The following is a 22454-nucleotide window of genomic DNA, read 5'->3' as shown; positions in this document are numbered from 1 at the left end:
ACTGGGGAGGAGGGGTTAGGGTGTCTTCAGGACAGGGCCTAACTATACTGGGGAGGAGGGATTAGGGTGTCTTCAGGACAGGGCCTAACTATACTGGGGAGCAGGGGTTAGGGTGTCTTCAGGACAGGGCCTAACTATACTGGGGAGGAGGGATTAGGGTGTCTTCAGGACAGGGCCTAACTATACTGGGGAGGAGGGGTTAGGGTGTCTTCAGGACAGGGCCTAACTATACTGGGGAGGAGGGGTTAGGGTGTCCTCTGGACAGGGCCTAACTATACTGGCCCAATAAGCACGTCCTAGAGATATCCCTTATTGGAACTGTGGTTCGGGTGTTGGTGATTGATGCTGGTGTCCTGTGTTTGAGACGCCGGCTAGGGAAATCCCTCTAATCTCACATTCTTATCAATATACTGTATGTTATTAATGTCATTACTTGGTAACAGTTACAACACACTTATTAAATCCAATTCAAAATAGTTTCTCATTGAAAGATGGAAAAATAATAATAATAATAAGTAGAATTCTAGAGAGAGTTCTATTTGAGACGCTCAGCTCTCGTATCTTCCTGAAATCCACACCGCGTATACCATGTAGAAGCAACACACGTCTCTGATTAGGAGTGACGTCACATTGATGATTTTTTTCATTGGCGAGATTAGCAAACTTAGGCATGACATGCCAGCAACTTGGATGGAAAATTGCGGACGATAATGCCACTCCTATTTGCCATATCTTCAATTTAAACCTACTAGAATGTGTGTGCCCTCAGGCTAGAAAGGAAGCAAAAGTCAATCTTCTACCTAAGAATAGTAAAGCCCCCTTTACTGGCTCAAACAGCCGACCAATCAGCCTGTCACCAACCCTTAGTAAACTTTTGGAAAAAATTGTGTTTGACCAAATACAATGCTATTTTACAGTAAACAAATTGACTTTCAGCACGCTTATAGGGAAGGAAAATAAACAAGCACAGCACTTACACAAATGACTGATGATTGGCTGAGAGAAATTGATGATGAAAAGATTGTGGGGGGCTGTTTTGTTAGACTTCAGTGCAGCTTTTGACATCATTGATCATAGGTCTGCTGCTGGAAAAACTTGTGCGTTATGGCTTTACACCCTCTGCTATAATGTTGATAAAGCGTTACGTTACCTGTCTAACAGAACACAGAGGGTGTTCTTTAATGGAAGCCTCTCCAACATAATCCAGGTAGAATCAGGAGTTCCCCAGGGCAGCTGTCTAGGCCCCTTACTTTTTTTTCAATCTTTACTAATGACATGCCACCGATCTTGAGTAAAGCCAGAGTGTGTCTATGTATGCGGATGACTCAACACTATACACGTCAGGTACTACAGCAAGTGAAATGACTGCAACACTTAACACAGAATGGGTGGCAAGGAATAAGTTAGTCCTAAATATTTCAAAAACTAAAATAATTGGGACAAATCATTCATTCAAGTGGGTCTGGGCATGGGTGATGTGGATGTTTGTGTGATGTTTGCTGTTTGTATGTGGATGTTTTGTATTGCTGATAAAAGGTCAAATAAAATCATATAGGCCTCCCGGGCCACCAGCGACTCTGGGTTCGAGCCCAGGCTCTGTCGCAGCCGGCCGCGACCGGGAGGTCCGTGGGGCGACACACAATTGGCCTAGCATCGTCCGGGTTAGGGAGGGTTTGACCGGTAGGGATATCCTTGTCTCATCGCGCACTAGCGACTCCTGTGGTGGGCCGGGCACAGTGCACGATGACCAGGTCACCAGGTGCACGGTGTTTCCTCAGACACATTGGTGCGGCTGGCTTCCGGGTTGGAGGCGGGCTGTGTTAAGAAGCAGCGCGGCTTGGTTGGGTTGTGTTTCGGAGGATGCATGGCTCTCGACTTTCGTCTCTCCCGAGCCCGTATGGGAGTTGTAGCGACGAGACAAGATAGTCACTACTAACAATTGAATACCACAAAATTGGGGAGAAAAAGGGTGGTAATTATTATTTTATTTTTTAAATAAAATCGTATAACAAAAAAGCTCACAGAATGACTATGACAGATTGGAGAGCTTCACTAGCTGACAGTGCTTAGGGACTGTGGTGACAGATTGGAGAGCTTCGCTAGCTGACAGTGCTTAGGGACTGTGGTGACAGATTGGAGAGCTTTGCTAGCTGACAGCGCTGACTCACAGCTTCCTGTAATGTACCCAAGCAGCCTAGAGAAGTGTGTGCATCCCAAAATGGCGCCCTATTCCCACTATAGTGCACTACTTTAGACCAGGACCCATAGTGCACTATATAGTGGATAGGGTGCCATTTGGGAAGCAGATAAGGTGTGAATCACAGCGAATAAAAGCATCAGGAATCACACACCCTCACCACATCAGGTAGCCTTGAGTTAGAGACAACAGTCTCACACAGCGTAATATACGGCATAGTCCAACCAACAAGAAAATCACAGTTGATGGTATGAACCAATAAAAGAACAAAGACACGACAAACACTGAAGAAAACCAAAGATGTGAGTAAAGAGGAAGTAGATGTAGCTAGTTATTTTAGAGAGCAGGCTCACCAGATGCAGCATGTCAGAGATGGACTCTGAGGAGCGCTTGCTCCTCTTCAGGGCAGACATGGGAGGAAAAGACGACAGACGGAGAGCCAAAGATTCCAGAGCGGAGGAGAGGACCGTCGGTCAGTCAAAGCCTCAGTCAGCGGAAGAAGTCCTCTCTCTCTCTCTCTCTCTCTCTCTCTCTCTCTCTCTCTCTCTCTCTCTCTCTCTCTCTCTCTCTCTCTCTCTCTCTCTCTCTCTCTCTCTCTCTCTCTCTCTCTCTCTCTCTCTCTCTCTCTCAACAATAAAGACATTACAAATGTCATATTATGTATATTCACAGTGTTGTAACAATGTACAAATGGTTAAAGTACACAAGGGAAAATAAATAAGCATAAATATTGGTGGTATTTACAATGGTGTTTGTTCTTCACTGGTTGACCTTTTCTTGTGGCAACAGGTCACAAATCTTGCTGCTGTGATGGCACACTGTGGAATTTCACCCAGTAGATATGGGAGTTTATCCAAATTGGGTTTGTTTTCAAATTCTTTACGTTTACTATGTTACTTCCAATCTAGGGCTGGCACATGGAATGTCATGTAGCGTTGTTTTACCCAGCCTGATGCACCGAATACTTTTTACGTTTGCAAGGCAACTTCATGGCAACTTCAAGGCAACTTCAAGGCAACTTCATGGCAACTTCAGAAAAAGTAACTTGACACTGTGTTGAACAGTCAGCACAATTTTGAATTATAACAAAATGACAACACAGCAGACGAAAAAAGCTTACTCCAGAGCTGGAATATTGTTGTACAGCGATGCTGTCAGTCGACTCTGATAAGTTGATGCTAGCATGCACAACTGGGGTACTGTTTTACATGTGCGTTTGGGGTTCAACCATTTTACCGTATGCGGTTCATAACTAGCTTACTGTTTCTTTAAACAAAACTATTTTGTTTTCTTGGCTATGGGTTTGTGTGCTCTTGGTTGTTCTTCATTGAAATGTAGTGTCGCTAATTGCAAGTGTTTGTCCTGTCTGAAATCTGACTACCTCATATTACTGCTTGGTCAGTGCAACGAAGAAGAAGAAAACAAAGTGAGTAGCGTGGCAGTTTCCCAAAAAAGATGGTGGTTTAAACTTAAACTAGTAATGTTTTGTATAATCTATTGTGGTGCATGAACTGGCCATACACGTTAGCTAACGTTACAATCTTACGATGGCTAAGGTTACTTAACTAGCTAAAATGAATTGGCTATCATAGCAGCCTTGGATGTTTATTTGTGGACATTTTGTTTGTGCTCTGTCTACACGCAAGTGTCTAGATCAGCAGTTTACACATGACGACTTCAGCCTTACGTGAAAAACCTTACTTGGTAAATAAATATAGCTAGCCATCTTTCCTCACTTGTTGGATAACTAACTAGCTAATCAAAACCACATTAATTGGCTAGCTACCTTTTATTTGCCTGTTCCGTTAGCTAAACATCTTTCAGTTGATATTTAGCTAGCTGCTAGCAGAGGCTAGTTGCTGGACTTTGTACAAGCTAACATTAGCTACATAACCTAGCAAATCAAAATGTCCGTTTGTATTTATTGATTAACCTCAGCTTGAACACCACCATAAAGCTAGCTAAATACAGTAGTCTAGGTTTGTATTTATTGATTAACCTCAGCTTGAACAACACCATAAAGCTAGCTAAATACAGTAGTCTAGGTTTGTATTTATTGATTAACCTCAGCTTGAACAACACCATAAAGCTAGCTAAATACAGTAGTCTAGGTTTGTATTTATTGATTAACCTCAGCTTGAACAACACCATAAAGCTAGCTAAATACAGTAGTCTAGGTTTGTATTTATTGATTAACCTCAGCTTGAACAACACCATAAAGCTAGCTAAATACAGTAGTCTAGGTTTGTATTTATTGATTAACCTCAGCTTGAACAACACCATAAAGCTAGCTAAATACAGTAGTCTAGGTTTGTATTTATTGATTAACCTCAGCTTGAACAACACCATAAAGCTAGCTAAATACAGTAGTCTAGGTTTGTATTTATTGATTAACCTCAGCTTGAACAACACCATAAAGCTAGCTAAATACAGTAGTCTAGGTTTGTATTTATTGATTAACCTCAGCTTGAACAACACCATAAAGCTAGCTAAATACAGTAGTCTAGGTTTGTATTTATTGATTAACCTCAGCTTGAACACCACCATAAAGCTAGCTAAATACAGTAGTGTAGGTTTGTATTTATTGATTAACCTCAGCTTGAACAACACCATAAAGCTAGCTAAATACAGTAGTCTAGGTTTGTATTTATTGATTAACCTCAGCTTGAACAACACCATAAAGCTAGCTAAATACAGTAGTCTAGGTTTGTATTTATTGATTAACCTCAGCTTGAACAACACCATAAAGCTAGCTAAATACAGTAGTCTAGGTTTGTATTTATTGATTAACCTCAGCTTGAACACCACCATAAAGCTAGCTAAATACAGTAGTCTAGGTTTGTATTTATTGATTAACCTCAGCTTGAACAACACCATAAAGCTAGCTAAATACAGTAGTCTAGGTTTGTATTTATTGATTAACCTCAGCTTGAACAACACCATAAAGCTAGCTAAATACAGTAGTCTAGGTTTGTATTTATTGATTAACCTCAGCTTGAACAACACCATAAAGCTAGCTAAATACAGTAGTCTAGGTTTGTATTTATTGATTAACCTCAGCTTGAACAACACCATAAAGCTAGCTAAATACAGTAGTCTAGGTTTGTATTTATTGATTAACCTCAGCTTGAACACCACCATAAAGCTAGCTAAATACAGTAGTCTAGGTTTGTATTTATTGATTAACCTCAGCTTGAACAACACCATAAAGCTAGCTAAATACAGTAGTCTAGGTTTGTATTTATTGATTAACCTCAGCTTGAACAACACCATAAAGCTAGCTAAATACAGTAGTCTAGGTTTGTATTTATTGATTAACCTCAGCTTGAACAACACCATAAAGCTAGCTAAATACAGTAGTCTAGGTTTGTATTTATTGATTAACCTCAGCTTGAACAACACCATAAAGCTAGCTAAATACAGTAGTGTAGGTTTGTATTTATTGATTAACCTCAGCTTGAACAACACCATAAAGCTAGCTAAATACAGTAGTCTAGGTTTGTATTTATTGATTAACCTCAGCTTGAACAACACCATAAAGCTAGCTAAATACAGTAGTCTAGGTTTGTATTTATTGATTAACCTCAGCTTGAACAACACCATAAAGCTAGCTAAATACAGTAGTGTAGGTTTGTTCCATCCACTTCTCATGACCGGCAGCACGGTGCAACCAGAACTCAGAGCTTCAGCTAAAAAATTATATTATTGTCAGAAATGCTACAAAAATGTAGCATTTTGTTGACTGAAATGTGTACACGCGAGAGCAATACATGATACATTTAAAATAAACCGATGCTACAAACTTAGTCAATACTGCATTTTTTTAAAGTCCAAAAGGTCACTTTATGGTCTCTACAGTCTCGTTGTAAATCCGACGTCTAGAATTTAAGATAGGTACATAGATGTTGTGTACATTTTTAAAATTTATTTTACCTTTATTTAACTAGGCAAGTCAGTTAAGAACAAATTCTTATTTTCAATGACGGCCTAGGAACAGTGGGTTAACTGCCTGTTCAGGGGCAGAACGACAGATTTGTACCTTGTCAGCTCGGGGGTTTGAACTTGCAACCTTCCGGTTACTAGTTCAACCGCTCTAACCACTAGGCTACCCTACCGCCTCTACACTCTAACCACTAGGCTAACGTGTTGATTTTAATTTTTCTTATCGAGATTGGTGTCATTATGGTTTAGATTTGATGGTAAGGAGATTTGAATATAATACTGAGCTTCAATCAATGCCTATAATAGACACAATCATTTCTCCACATGGCTTCAGAGAGCTATATCAGGGGGCAATCATTTCTCCACGTGGCTTCAGAGAGCTAAATCAGGAGGCAATCATTTCTCCACATGGCTTCAGAGAGCTAATCAGGAGGCAATCATTTCTCCACATGGTTTCAGAGAGCTAATCAGGAGGCAATCATTTCTCCACATGGCTTCAGAGAGCTGATCAGGGGGCAATAATTTCTCCACATGGCTTCAGAGAGCTAAATCAGGGGGCAATCATTTCTCCACATGGCTTCAGAGAGCTAATCAGGGGGCAATCATTTCTCCACATGGCTTCAGAGAGCTAAATCAGGAGGCAATCATTTCTCCACGTGGCTTCAGAGAGCTAATCAGGGGGCAATCATTTCTCCACGTGGTTTCAGAGAGCTAATCAGGGGGCAATCATTTCTCCACATGGCTTCAGAGAGCTAATCAGGGGGCAATCATTTCTCCACATGGCTTCAGAGAGCTAATCAGGAGGCAATCATTTCTCCACATGGCTTCAGAGAGCTGATCAGGGGGCAATCATTTCTCCACATGGCTTCAGAGAGCTAAATCAGGGGGCAATCATTTCTCCACATGGCTTCAGAGAGCTAATCAGGGGGCAATCATTTCTCCACATGGCTTCAGAGAGCTAAATCAGGGGGCAATCATTTCTCCACATGGCTTCAGAGAGCTAATCAGGAGGCAATCATTTCTCCACATGGTTTCAGAGAGCTAATCAGGAGGCAATCATTTCTCCACATGGTTTCAGAGAGCTAATCAGGGGGCAATCATTTCTCCACATGGCTTCAGAGAGCTAATCAGGGGGCAGTTTTATTTTATTTTTTAGAAGGCTGCTCTGAGGTCAACAGGATGACACTGGTTGTCTTGCAGTGAGGCCAGGGTTGTCTTAAGTGACAAATAGAACCCTATTCCCTATGTAGTGCACTACCTTCGGAGGGGGTGGGGGGTGGGGGCGAGAGAGAGAGAGAGAGAGAGAAAAGACAGAAGAACTGCAGTGAAAATATTGACTAATGAGAGGAAGTATGAACTACAGCAGGTGTCAGACACTAGACGTTCAGGTGGAGATGTCATATAAACGTCAGCCCATGAAACCAGGCTTGAAGTACACTCTGACTGAAAACCACCTCAAACGTAGCGACATACCACAGCTGTTGCATTCTAATTAGCCTAGCCTAGCCTGCACCCATATGTTTCTGTGTAAACTGACCCTGCCATTTTATGCTATGCAGCTACAATGCTATCAGCAACCTCCTGGGGAAAAGTTCCAAATGGCACCCTATTCCCTACATGGCCCACTACTTTTGGACCAGAGCCCAGTGCACTACGTCAGGAATCGGGTGTCATTTGGAACACATCACTCCTATTCTATGACATGCAGGCTTTGTTAGTTCACCCTGACTAGCTTATTTAAGTCTGTTTGCATTGTCTGTCCATTTATTAGGAAGTTATTCTACTGAATTTATAACAAACACTGCCTCCATTAAACAATCTTAATCACCATTCATAATTTATAATCAAAGCATTTAGAATACAGACTAGTCAAAGGGGCACCCATCTCTCTGCTCTTCCCCCTCAAACCAAATCCCATCCCTCCATTCCTGGTCCACAGAGGTTTTGATCTAACTATGTAGCCAAAGCTGACATATCAACACGCTGTTGAACAGCTAAAGTAACTAGACGTGATGACGAAGATCTATTCATTTTCAAAGCTTTGAAAATACACCCCCCCCAAATTGTCTGTAAGGATTTTCTGCATCCTATGTAAAAGGAAAAATTGGGTCACGGAAGAGAGTCCAAATCATGAACATTAGGAGGAGGGGGAAGAAGAAACTGTATGTCTGTATCACTTTATTCTCCAGCCAAGAGTCAATGAGTTGGTGGCAGAGGTGCAGAATATGGTGCAGAGAGGGGACGTCGCTAGATTACAGACGGTGCAGAGAGGGGACGTCGCCAGATTACAGACGGTGCAGAGAGGGGACGTCGCCAGATTACAGACGGTGCAGAGAGGGGACGTCTCTAGATTACAGACGGTGCAGAGAGGGGACGTCTCTAGATTACAGACGGTGCAGAGAGGGGACGTCGCCAGATTACAGACGGTGCAGAATATGGTGCAGAGAGGGGACGTCGCCAGATTACAGACGGTGCAGAATATGGTGCAGAGAGGGGACGTCTCTAGATTACAGACGGTGCAGAGAGGGGACGTCGCTAGATTACAGACGGTGCAGAATATGGTGCAGAGAGGGGCCGTCGCCAGATTACAGACGGTGCAGAGAGGGGACGTCGCTAGATTACAGACGGTGCAGAATATGGTGCAGAGAGGGGCCGTCGCCAGATTACAGACGGTGCAGAGAGGAGACGTCTCTAGATTACAGACGGTGCAGAATATGGTGCAGAGAGGGAACGTCTCCAGATTACAGACGGTGCAGAGAGGGGACGTCTCTAGATTACAGACGGTGCAGAGAGGGGACGTCGCCAGATTACAGATGGTGCAGAATACGGTGCAGAGAGGGGACGTCTCCAGATTACAGACGGTGCAGAGAGGGGACGTCTCTAGATTACAGACGGTGCAGAGGGGCCGTCGCCAGATTACAGACGGTGCAGAATATGGTGCAGAGAGGGGACGTCTCCAGATTACAGACGGTGAAGAGAGGGGACGTCTCCAGATTACAGACGGTGCATAGAGGGGACGTCGCCAGATTACAGACGGTGCAGAGAGGGGCCGTCGCCAGATTACAGACGGTGCAGAATATGGTGCAGAGAGGGGACGTCTCTAGATTACAGATGGTGCAGAATACGGTGCAGAGAGGGGACGTCTCTAGATTACAGACGGTGCAGAGAGGAGACGTCTCTAGATTACAGACGGTGCAGAGAGGGGACGTCGCCAGATTACAGATGGTGAAGAATACGGTGCAGAGATTACAGACGGTGCAGAGAGGGGACGTCTCTAGATTACAGACGGTGCAGAGAGGGGACGTCTCTAGATTACAGACGGTGCAGAATACGGTGCAGAGAGGGGACGTCTCTAGATTACAGACGGTGCAGAATACGGTGCAGAGAGGGGACGTCTCTAGATTACAGACGGTGCAGAGAGGGGACGTCTCTAGATTACAGACGGTGCAGAATACGGTGCAGAGAGGGGACGTCTCTAGATTACAGACGGTGCAGAGAGGGGATGTCTCTAGATTACAGACGGTGCAGAATACGGTGCAGAGAGGGGACGTCTCTAGATTACAGACGGTGCAGAATACGGTGCAGAGAGGGGACATCTCTAGATTACAGACGGTGCAGAGAGGGGACGTCTCTAGATTACAGACGGTGCAGAGAGGAGACGTCTCTAGATTACAGACGGTGCAGAGAGGAGACGTCTCTAGATTACAGACGGTGCAGAGAGGGGACGTCGCCAGATTACAGACGGTGCAGAGAGGGGACGTCTCTAGATTACAGACGGTGCAGAGAGGGGAAGTCGCCAGATTACAGACGGTGCAGAGAGGAGACGTCGCCAGATTACAGACGGTGCAGAATACGGTGCAGAGAGGGGACGTCGCCAGATTACAGACGGTGCAGAGAGGAAACGTCGCCAGATTACAGACGGTGCAGAGAGGGGACGTCTCTAGATTACAGACGGTGCAGAGAGGGGAGAGATTACAGACGGTGCAGAATAGCAGAGAGGGGACGTCTCTAGATTACAGACGGTGCAGAGAGGGGACGTCTCTAGATTACAGACGGTGCAGAGAGGGGACGTCTCTAGATTACAGACGGTGCAGAATACGGTGCAGAGAGGGGACGTCTCTAGATTACAGACGGTGCAGAGAGGAGACGTCTCTAGATTACAGACGGTGCAGAGAGGGGACGTCTCTAGATTACAGACGGTGCAGAGAGGGGACGTCTCTAGATTACAGACGGTGCAGAATACGGTGCAGAGAGGGGACGTCTCTAGATTACAGACGGTGCTGAGAGGAGACGTCTCTAGATTACAGACGGTGCAGAGAGGGGACGTCTCTAGATTACAGACGGTGCAGAGAGGAGACGTCTCTAGATTACAGACGGTGCAGAGAGGGGACGTCTCTAGATTACAGACGGTGCAGAGAGGGGACGTCGCCAGATTACAGACGGTGCAGAGAGGGGACGTCTCTAGATTACAGACGGTGCAGAGAGGGGACGTCGCCAGATTACAGATGGTGCAGAGAGGGGACGTCGCCAGATTACAGACGGTGCAGCACAATGTTCAGTGAAGCATAGAGACGAACCACTGGTGATCCACACTGTCAACATAATCACATCAATGTTTGTTGTCATTTGTATCACTGGTTCATTACTATGCACTTTGTATTTGCTCCATTTTGTCTCCCTGGGAAAAGAGACGTTGTGTCTCAATGGGACGTCCCTGCTTGAATAGAGGTGAAATAGGAAGGAGAAGAGAACCTTTACCTTTCTGCATTGGTCTGCCTCGCTGAAGATCTCAGAGTCGTCGTCCAGGCTGTCTCCTGAACTATCCAGCATCAGACCAACCCCGTCATCCAGAATCTCCTCTGGAACATGAAGAATATAAACACCACATCAACAATACAAACAAACAATACAAACATCAACAATACAAACAAACAATACAAACATCAACAATACAAACAAACAATACAAACATCAACAACAATACAAACAAACAATACAAACAAACAATACAAACATCAACAATACAAACATCAACAATACAAACATCAACAATACAAACATCAACAATACAAACATCAACAATACAAACAAACAATACAAACATCAACAATACAAACATCAACAATACAAAAACATCAACAATACAAACAAACAATACAAACATCAACAATACAAACAAACAATACAAACATTAACAATACAAACATCAACAATACAAACATCAACAATACAAACATTAACAATACAAACATCAACAATACAAACATCAACAACAATACAAACAAACAATACAAACATCAACAACAATACAAACATAAACAACACATCAACAATACAAACATCAACAATACAAACATCAACAACAATACAAACAAACAATACAAACATCAACAACAATACAAACATAAACAATACAAACATCAACAACAATACAAACAAACAATACAAACATCAACAACAATACAAACAAACAATACAAACATCAACAACAATACAAACATCAACAATACAAACATCAACAATACAAACATCAACTGTAACTACAAACAAACAATACAAACATCAGTACAATACAAACATCAACAATACAAACATCAACAATACAAACTCAACAATACAAACATTAACAAGAAAACATCAATAAGGACAAACATCAACAATACAAACATTAACAATCAGTATCAACAATACAAACATCAACAACAATACAAACAAACAGTATACAAACATCAATAACAATCAAACATAAACAACACATCAACAATACAAACATCAACAATACAAACATCAAGAACAATCAAACAAACAATACAAACATCAACAAGAATACAAACATAAACAATACAAACTCAACAACAAACAAACAAACAATACAAACATCAACAACAATACAAACAAACAATACAAACATCAACAACAATACAAACATAAACAATACAAACATCAACAACAATACAAACAAACAATACAAACATCAACAACAATACAAACAAACAATACAAACATCAACAACAATACAAACATCAACAATACAAACATCAACAATACAAACATCAACAATACAAACATCAACAATACAAACAAACAATAAACTTCAACAACAATACAAACAAACATCAACAACAATACAAACATCAACAATACAAACATCAACAATACAAACATTAACAATACAAACATCAACAACAATACAAACATCAACAATACAAACATCAACAATACAAACATTAACAATACAAACATCAACAACAATACAAACATCAACAATACAAACATCAACAACAATACAAACAAACAAAAAACATCAACAATACAAACATCAACAACATAGACAGACCATGGTTAGCAGCTGTCCTGCTAGCATATCAATATTACTGTTCCCTAACAGGTCAGTATAGAGGACTACTGTAACTCACAGAGAACACATCAGTATAGAGGACTACTGTAACTCACAGAGAACACATCAGTATAGAGGACTACTGTAACTCACAGAGAACACATCAGTATAGAGGTCTACTATAACTCACAGAGAACACATCAGTATAGAGGTCTACTGTAACTCACAGAGAACACATCAGTATAGAGGTCTACTATAACTCACAGAGAAAACATCAGTATAGAGGACTACTATAACTCACAGAGAACACATCAGTATAGAGGACTACTGTAACTCACAGAGAACACATCAGTATAGAGGACTACTGTAACTCACAGAGAACACATCAGTATAGAGGACTACTATAACTCACAGAGAACACATCAGTATAGAGGACTACTGTAACTCACAGAGAACACATCAGTATAGAGGACTACTATAACTCACAGAGAACACATCAGTATAGAGGACTACTATAACTCACAGAGAACACATCAGTATAGAGGACTACTATAACTCACAGAGAACACATCAGTATAGAGGACTACTATAACTCACAGAGAACACATCAGTATAGAGGATTACTGTAACTCACAGAGAACACATCAGTATAGAGGACTACTGTAACTCACAGAGAACACATCAGTATAGAGGACTACTGTAACTCACAGAGAACACATCAGTATAGAGGACTACTGTAACTCACAGAGAACACATCAGTATAGAGGACTACTGTAACTCACAGAAAACACATCAGTATAGAGGACTACTATAACTCACAGAGAAAACATCAGTATAGAGGTCTACTGTAACTCACAGAAAACACATCAGTATAGAGGACTACTGTAACTCACCCTGGTTCACAGAGAAGATGTCTGTGTGGAGGACTTCCTGTGCGTCAGAGCGTCGGGGGGGCAGGTAACAGATTTGTCGTCGGTCCGTGGAGGGCAGAGTGTTGACGGTCAGGGACAGAGAGGCCTGGGAAAATGCCCCCTTCATGTCCCCGAACTTCAATCTGCACGAGTCTTTCCCATTCAACTGCAAGATCTCATCGCCCGCATTCAGACCTGAAGAGCCAAAGACGGTATATTAGTGTGTGTGTGCAGATGAACTCGTGCTCATCTGAGATGTATTGATCACAGCACAGCTGAAAACGACATAATGGATGTTGGACTATTTTTTTTACATCAGAAGTTTTCACAAAGTGCTATACAGAAACCCAGACTAAAACATCTCTCTCTCTTTTCAAGAATTAAGTTTCTTCAAGAGGACCGTCACAGGAAAGGAAGACCCAGAGGTACCTCTGCTGCAGAGGATAAGTTCACTAGAGTTACTGGTTCTCATGAGGACCGTCACAGGAAAGGAAGACCCAGAGGTACCTCTGCTGCAGAGGATAAGTTCACTAGAGTTACTGGTTCTCGTGAGGACCGTCACAGGAAAGGAAGACCCAGAGGTACCTCTGCTGCAGAGGATAAGTTCACTAGAGTTACCAACCTCAGAAATTGCAGCACAAATAAATGCTTCACAGAGTTCAAGTAAAAGACACATCTCAACATCAACTGTTCAGAGGAGACTGCATGAATCAGGACTTCATGGTCGAAATTGCTGCTAAGAAACCACTACTAAAGGACACCAATAAGAAGAAGAGACTTGCTTGGGCCAAGAAACATGAGTAATGGACATTAGACCAGTGGAAATCTGTCCTTTGGTCTGATGAGTCCAAATTTGAGATTTTTGGTTCCAACCACTGTGTCTTTGTGAGATGCAGTGTAGTTGAACAGATGATCTCCGCATGTGTATTTCCGACCGTGAAGCATGGAGGAGGAGGTGTGATGGTGTGTGGGTGCTATGTTGTTGACACTGTCAGTGATTTATTTATAATTCAAGGCACACTTAACCAGCATGGCTACCACAGCATTCTGCAGTGATACGCCATCCCATCTGGTTTGCGCATAGTGGGATTATCATTAGTTTTTCAACAGGACAATGACCCAACACACCTCCAGGCTGTGTAAGGGCTATTTGACCAAGAAAGAGAGTGATGGAGTGCTACATCGGATGACCTGGCATCCACAATCACCCGACCTCAACACGTTTGAGATGGTTTGGGATGAGTTGGACCGCAGAGTGAAAGAAAAGCAGCCAAAAAAGTGCTCAGAATATGTGGGCACCCCTTCAAGACTTTTGGAAAATCATTCCAGGTGAAGCTGGTTGAGAGAATGCCAAGAATGTGCAAAGCTGTCATCAAGGCAAAGGGGTGGCTACTTTGAAGAATCTCAAATATAAAATATATTTGGAATATTTTAACACTTTTTTTGGGGGGGGGGGGTTACTACATGATTCCATATGTGTCATTTCATAGTTGTGTGACGTCTTCACTATTATTCTACAATGTAGAAATTAGAATTAGAATTAAAAACCCTTGAATGAGTAGGTGTGTCCAAACTGTTGACTGGTACCTGTAGCTAATAGGAAACCATTTGGGACAAAGACTCTGTTATGGAAATTCTATACTGGGACACTCGAAGTCAATAATAAATTGATTAAATCTTTATTATTAACGAGCTTCATTTATAGAACATATTCTGGGCGTTCTGCCAAATGGTTTCTAAGGAGGTCGTTATGTCGTCGTCCCCCCCCCCTCCCCCCACCCACACACTCTCATATCTTTACCGAGCACGGGCAGATTTGATGAACCGATGATTATTTTACCACACGAAGACAAAATGAACATTTTCAAGGCTGTCAGTCTTCACATGATGTAAAAAAAATAAAAAATAAATGTCCATCACAACACTTCTCAGTGCGTTGTCATATTCAACCATGCCAGTGGTGAGCATCGTTATGCTAATCAGGATACTTGAGGCTGTCGGATAACTCTTTTCTTTAGTCCATTATTGCACAATAATCAAATGAGCCATTAATATCCATTCATTACTAAAAAAAAATTAAAATCCTTCACCACCCCCATATTGACCTCAACATTAACACCACCAACTTTTCAGTGGAGATTGCATAGAGATGGCTGATGAAACTAATCATATGATATCTTCCCTCTCCCTGCCCTCTCTGTCTGCCATGAAACTAATCATATCTTCCCTCTCCCTGTCCTCTCTGTCTGGCATGAAACTAATCATATGATATCTTCCCTCTCCCTGCCCTCTCTGTCTGGCATGAAACTAATCATATCTTCCCTCTCCCTGTCCTCTCTGTCTGGCATGAAACTAATCATATCTTCCCTCTCCCTGCCCTCTCTGTCTGGCATGACACTAATCATATCGTCCCTGCCCTCTCTGTCTGGCATGAAACTAATCATATCGTCCCTGCCCTCTCTGTCTGGCATGACACTAATCATATCTTCCCTCTCCCTGCCCTCTCTGTCTGGCATGACACTAATCATATCGTCCCTGCCCTCTCTGTCTGGCATGAAACTAATCATATCGTCCCTGCCCTCTCTGTCTGGCATGACACTAATCATATCGTCCCTGCCCTCTCTGTCTGGCATGAAACTAATCATATCGTCCCTCTCCTCTCTGTCTGGCATGAAACTAATCATATCGTCCCTCTCCTCTCTGTCTGGCATGAAACTAATCGTATCTTTCCTCTCCCTGCCCTCTCTGTCTGGCATGAAACTAATCATATCTTCCCTCTCCCTGCCCTCTCTGTCTGGCATGCAAGTAATCATATCTTCCCTCTCCCTGCCCTCTCTGTCTGGCATGAAACTAATCATATATTTCCTCTCCCTGCCCTCTGTCTGGCATGAAACTAATCATATCTTCCCTCTCCCTGCCCTCTCTGTCTGGCATGAAACTAATCATATCTTCCCTCTCCCTGCCCTCTGTCTGGCCTGAAACTAATCATATCTTCCCTCTCCCTGCCCTCTGTCTGGCATGAAACTAATCGTATCTTCCCTGCCCTCTCTGTCTGGCATGAAACTAATCATCTTACTGTCCCTCTCCCTGCCCTCTCTGTCTGGCATGAAACTAATCATATCTTCCCTCTCCTCTCTGTCTGGCATGAAACTAATCATATCTTCCCTCTCCCTGCCATCTCTGTCTGGCATGAAACTAATCATATCATATCCCTCTCCCTGCCCTCTCTGTCTGGCATGAAACTAATCATATATTCCTCTCCCTGCCCTCTCTGTCTGGCATGAAACTAATCATATCTTCCCTCTCCTCTTATCTTCCCTCTCTCTGTCTGGCATGAAACTAATCATATCTTCCCTCTCCCTCTCTGTCTGGCATGAAACTAATCATATCGTCCCTCCCTCCTCTCTGTCTGGCATGAAACTAATCATATCCCTCTCCTCTCTGTCTGGCATGAAACTAATCATATCTTCCCTCTCCCTGCCCTCTCTGTCTGGCATGAAACTAATCATATCTTCCCTCTCCCTGCCCTCTCTGTCTGGCATGAAACTAATCATATCATCCCCTGCCCTCTCTGTCTGGCATGAAACTAATCATATCTTCCCTCTCCTCTCTGTCTGGCATGAAACTAATCATATCTTCCCTCTCCCTGCCCTCTGTCTGGCATGAAACTAATCATATCTTCCCTTTCCCTGCCCTGTCTGTCTGGCATGAAACTAATCATATCTTCCCTCTCCCTGCCCTGTCTGTCTGGCATGAAACTAATCATATCATCCCTGCCCTCTCTGTCTGGCATGAAACTAATGATATCTTCCCTCTCCCTGCCCTGTCTGTCTGGCATGAAACTAATCATATCTTCCCTCTCCTCTCTGTCTGGCATGAAACTAATCATATCTTCCCTCTCCTCTCTGTCTGGCATGAAACTAATCTTATCTTCCCTCTCCTCTCTGTCTGGCATGAAACTAATCATATTGTCCCTCTCCTCTCTGTCTGGCATGAAACTAATCATATCTTCCCTCTCCTCTCTGTCTGGCATGAAACTAATCATATCTTCCCTCTCCCTGCCCTCTCTGTCTGGCATGAAACTAATCATATCTTCCCTCTCCTCTCTGTCTGGCATGAAACTAATCATATCTTCCCTCTCCTCTCTGTCTGGCATGAAACTAATCATATCTTCCCTCTCCTCTCTGTCTGGCATGAAACTAATCATATCTTCCCTCTCCCTGCCCCTCTGTCTGGCCTGAAACTAATCATATCTTCCCTTTCCCTGCTCTGTCTGGCATGAAACTAATCATATCTTCCCTCTCCCTGCCCTGTCTGTCTGGCATGAAACTAATCATATCTTCCCTCTCCCTGCCCTCTCTGTCTGGCATGAAACTAATCATATCTTCCCTTTCCCTGCCCTGTCTGTCTGGCATGAAACTAATCATATCATCCCTGCCCTCTCTGTCTGGCATGAAACTAATGATATCTTCCCTCTCCCTGCCCTGTCTGTCTGGCATGAAACTAATCATATCTTCCCTCTCCCTGCCCTCTCTGTCTGGCATGAAACTAATCATATCTTCCCTCTCCTCTCTGTCTGGCATGAAACTAATCATATCGTCCCTCTCCTCTCTGTCTGGCATGAAACTAATCATATCTTCCCTCTCCTCTCTGTCTGGCATGAAACTAATCATATCGTCCCTCTCCTCTCTGTCTGGCATGAAACTAATCATATCTTCCCTGCCCTCTCTGTCTGGCATGAAACTAATCGTATCTTCCCTCTCCCTGCCCTCTGTCTGGCATGAAACTAATCATATCTTTCCTCTCCCTGCCCTCTCTGTCTGGCATGAAACTAATCATATCTTCCCTCTCCCTGCCCTCTCTGTCTGGCATGAAACTAATCATATCTTCCCTCTCCCTGCCCTCTGTCTGGCATGAAACTAATCATATCTTTCCTCTCCCTGCCCTCTCTGTCTGGCATGAAACTAATCATATCTTCCCTCTCCCTGCCCTCTCTGTCTGGCATGAAACTAATCATATCTTCCCTCTCCCTGCCCTCTGTCTGGCATGAAACTAATCATATATTTCCTCTCCCTGAAACTAATCATATCTCTGTCTGGCATGAAACTAATCATATCTTCCCTCTCCCTGCCCTCTCTGTCTGGCATGAAACTAATCATATCTTCCCTCTCCCTGCCCTCTGTCTGGCATGAAACTAATCATATATTTCCTCTCCCTGCCCTCTCTGTCTGGCATGAAACTAATCATATCTTCCCTCTCCCTGCCCTCTCTGTCTGGCATGAAAGTAATCATATCTTCCCTCTCCCTGCCCTCTGTCTGGCCTGAAACTAATCATATCTTCCCTCTCCCTGCCCTCTGTCTGGCATGAAACTAATCGTATCTTCCCTGCCCTCTCTGTCTGGCATGAAACTAATCATTACGTCCCTCTCCCTGCCCTCTCTGTCTGGCATGAAACTAATCATATCTTCCCTCTCCTCTCTGTCTGGCATGAAACTAATCATATCTTCCCTCTCCCTGCCATCTCTGTCTGGCATGAAACTAATCATATCGTCCCTCTCCCTGCCCTCTCTGTCTGGCATGAAACTAATCATATATTCCCTCTCCTCTCTGTCTGGCATGAAACTAATCATATCTTCCCTCTCCTCTCTGTCTGGCATGAAACTAATCTTATCTTCCCTCTCCTCTCTGTCTGGCATGAAACTAATCATATCGTCCCTCTCCTCTCTGTCTGGCATGAAACTAATCATATCTTCCCTCTCCTCTCTGTCTGGCATGAAACTAATCATATCTTCCCTCTCCCTGCCCTCTCTGTCTGGCATGAAACTATCAATCATATCTTCCCTCCCCTCTCCCTCATATCTTCCCCCCTCTGTCTGGCATGAAACTAATCATATCATCCCTCTCCTCTCTGTCTGGCATGAAACTAATCATATCTTCCCTCTCCTCTCTGTCTGGCATGAAACTAATCATATCTTCCCTCTCCCTGCCCTCTGTCTGGCCTGAAACTAATCATATCTTCCCTTTCCCTGCCCTGTCTGTCTGGCATGAAACTAATCATATCTTCCCTCTCCCTGCCCTCTCTGTCTGGCATGAAACTAATCATATCTTCCCTCTCCTGCCCTCTGTCTGGCATGAAACTAATCATATCTTCCTCTCCCTCTGTCTGGCATGAAACTAATCATATCTTCCCTCTCCCTGCCCTCTGTCTGGCATGAAACTAATCATATCTTCCCTCTCCCTGCCCTGTCTGTCTGGCATGAAACTAATCATATCATCCCTGCCCTCTCTGTCTGGCATGAAACTAATGATATCTTCCCTCTCCCTGCCCTGTCTGTCTGGCATGAAACTAATCATATCTTCCCTCTCCTCTCTGTCTGGCATGAAACTAATCATATCTTCCCTCTCCTCTCTGTCTGGCATGAAACTAATCTTATCTTCCCTCTCCTCTCTGTCTGGCATGAAACTAATCATATTGTCCCTCTCCTCTCTGTCTGGCATGAAACTAATCATATCTTCCCTCTCCTCTCTGTCTGGCATGAAACTAATCATATCTTCCCTCTCCCTGCCCTCTCTGTCTGGCATGAAACTAATCATATCTTCCCTCTCCCTGCCCTCTCTGTCTGGCATGAAACTAATCATATCATCCCTCTCCTCTCTGTCTGGCATGAAACTAATCATATCTTCCCTCTCCTCTCTGTCTGGCATGAAACTAATCATATCTTCCCTCTCCCTGCCCTCTGTCTGGCCTGAAACTAATCATATCTTCCCTTTCCCTGCCTGTCTGGCATGAAACGAATCATATCTTCCCTCTCCCTGCCCTGTCTGTCTGGCATGAAACTAATCATATCTTCCCTCTCCCTGCCCTCTCTGTCTGGCATGAAACTAATCATATCTTCCCTTTCCCTGCCCTGTCTGTCTGGCATGAAACTAATCATATCATCCCTGCCCTCTCTGTCTGGCATGAAACTAATGATATCTTCCCTCTCCCTGCCCTGTCTGTCTGGCATGAAACTAATCATATCTTCCCTCTCCCTGCCCTCTCTGTCTGGCATGAAACTAATCATATCTTCCCTCTCCTCTCTGTCTGGCATGAAACTAATCATATCTTCCCTCTCCTCTCTGTCTGGCATGAAACTAATCATATCTTCCCTCTCCTCTCTGTCTGGCATGAAACTAATCATATCGTCCCTCTCCTCTCTGTCTGGCATGAAACTAATCATATCTTCCCTGCCCTCTCTGTCTGGCATGAAACTAATCGTATCTTCCCTCTCCCTGCCCTCTGTCTGGCATGAAACTAATCATATCTTTCCTCTCCCTGCCCTCTCTGTCTGGCATGAAACTAATCATATCTTTCCTCTCCCTGCCCTCTCTGTCTGGCATGAAACTAATCATATCTTCCCTCTCCCTGCCCTCTCTGTCTGGCATGAAACTAATCATATCTTCCCTCTCCCTGCCCTCTGTCTGGCATGAAACTAATCATATCTTTCCTCTCCCTGCCCTCTCTGTCTGGCATGAAACTAATCATATCTTCCCTCTCCTGCCCCTCTGTCTGGCATGAAACTAATCATATCTTCCTCTCCTCCCTGCCCTCTGTCTGGCATGAAACTAATCATATATTTCCTCTCCCTGCCCTCTCTGTCTGGCATGAAACTAATCATATCTTCCCTCTCCCTGCCCTCTCTGTCTGGCATGAAAGTAATCATATCTTCCCTCTCCCTGCCCTCTGTCTGGCCTGAAACTAATCATATCTTCCCTCTCCCTGCCCTCTGTCTGGCATGAAACTAATCATATATTTCCTCTCCCTGCCCTCTGTCTGGCATGAAACTAATCATATATTTCCTCTCCCTGCCCTCTGTCTGGCATGAAACTAATCATATCTTCCCTCTCCCTGCCCTCTGTCTGGCATGAAACTAATCATATCTTCCCTCTCCCTGCCCTCTGTCTGGCATGAAACTAATCATATATTTCCTCTCCCTGCCCTCTCTGTCTGGCCTGAAACTAATCATATCTTCCCTCTCCCTGCCCTCTGTCTGGCATGAAACTAATCATATATTTCCTCTCCCTGCCCTCTGTCTGGCCTGAAACTAATCATATATTTCCTCTCCCTGCCCTCTGTCTGGCATGAAACTAATCATATATTTCCTCTCCCTGCCCTGTCTGTTCTGTTATATACTCAGATACAGATAAATGGAGATGGAAACTCATTTGAGTTGTGATTTGTAATGAACCTCTAGCGAAGGCCAATCCTCCCGCCTTTACAGCGGTTATGTAGAGCTGCTGGACCAAATCCTCCTCTACCACTGAGATGGAAAACCCTGGAGGAGAGGAGAGGAGGAGAGAGGGACAGAGAGAAAGGGAGGGAGAGGGACAGAGAGAAAGGGAGGGAGAGGGACAGAGAGAAAGGGAGGGAGAGGGACAGAGAGAAAGGGAGGGAGAGGGAGAGAGAGAAAGGGAGGGAGAGGGACAGAGAGAAAGGGAGGGAGAGAGGGACAGAGAGAAAGGGAGGGAGAGGGACAGAGAGAAAGGGAGGGAGAGGGACAGAGAGAAAGGGAGGGAGAGAGGGACAGAGAGAAAGGGAGGGAGAGGGACAGAGAGAAAGGGAGGGAGAGAGGGACAGAGAGAAAGGGACAGAGAGAGTGAGTGAGTGAGTGAGTGAGTGAGTGAGTGAGTGAGTGAGTGAGTGAGTGAGTGAGTGAGTGAGTGAGTGAGTGAGTGAGTGAGTGAGTGAGTGAGTGAGAGAGAGAAACACTTCATTAATTGAAAACACATCATTAAATCACCTGGGATTTATTTTCTCTGCCCTGACAGGGATTGGTCTAAGAAAGACAGGAAATCTGAGATGTGACTGGAAGTCAATAACAGGATACATCACAACCGCGAGTGGAAATATTCAAACTACAACATGATCGGAATTAAAAAAGGGGAGAATTGTAGTGCACCACTTTAGAACAGGGCCCATAGTAATGCACTATATAGAGAATAGGGTGCCATAGTGGTACACTATATAGGGAATAGGGTGCCATAGTAGTGCACTATATAGGGAATAGGGTGCTTCAGAATTGCATTC

General features: G+C 43.7%; 1 protein-coding gene across 1 annotated transcript in view; it reads right to left on the bottom strand.

Annotated features, from left to right (window-relative positions):
* The window catches only part of LOC115128169 (rho guanine nucleotide exchange factor TIAM1-like), a 202912-nt gene that overhangs the window by 42433 nt on the left and 138025 nt on the right, over positions 1-22454 (bottom strand). Inside the window, exons 16-18 of the mRNA XM_065000598.1 lie at positions 21616-21702; positions 13370-13582; positions 10898-10998 (exon numbers count right to left, since the gene is read on the bottom strand). Of these exons, the coding sequence (XP_064856670.1) occupies positions 10898-10998; positions 13370-13582; positions 21616-21702 (401 nt within the window). The remainder of the gene's footprint in view (positions 1-10897; positions 10999-13369; positions 13583-21615; positions 21703-22454) is intronic.

This window comes from Oncorhynchus nerka, linkage group LG14, assembly GCF_034236695.1.
Source record: "Oncorhynchus nerka isolate Pitt River linkage group LG14, Oner_Uvic_2.0, whole genome shotgun sequence".
NCBI classification, from domain to species: domain Eukaryota; kingdom Metazoa; phylum Chordata; class Actinopteri; order Salmoniformes; family Salmonidae; genus Oncorhynchus; species Oncorhynchus nerka.
This window is presented reverse-complemented; position numbering and strand designations above follow the sequence as displayed.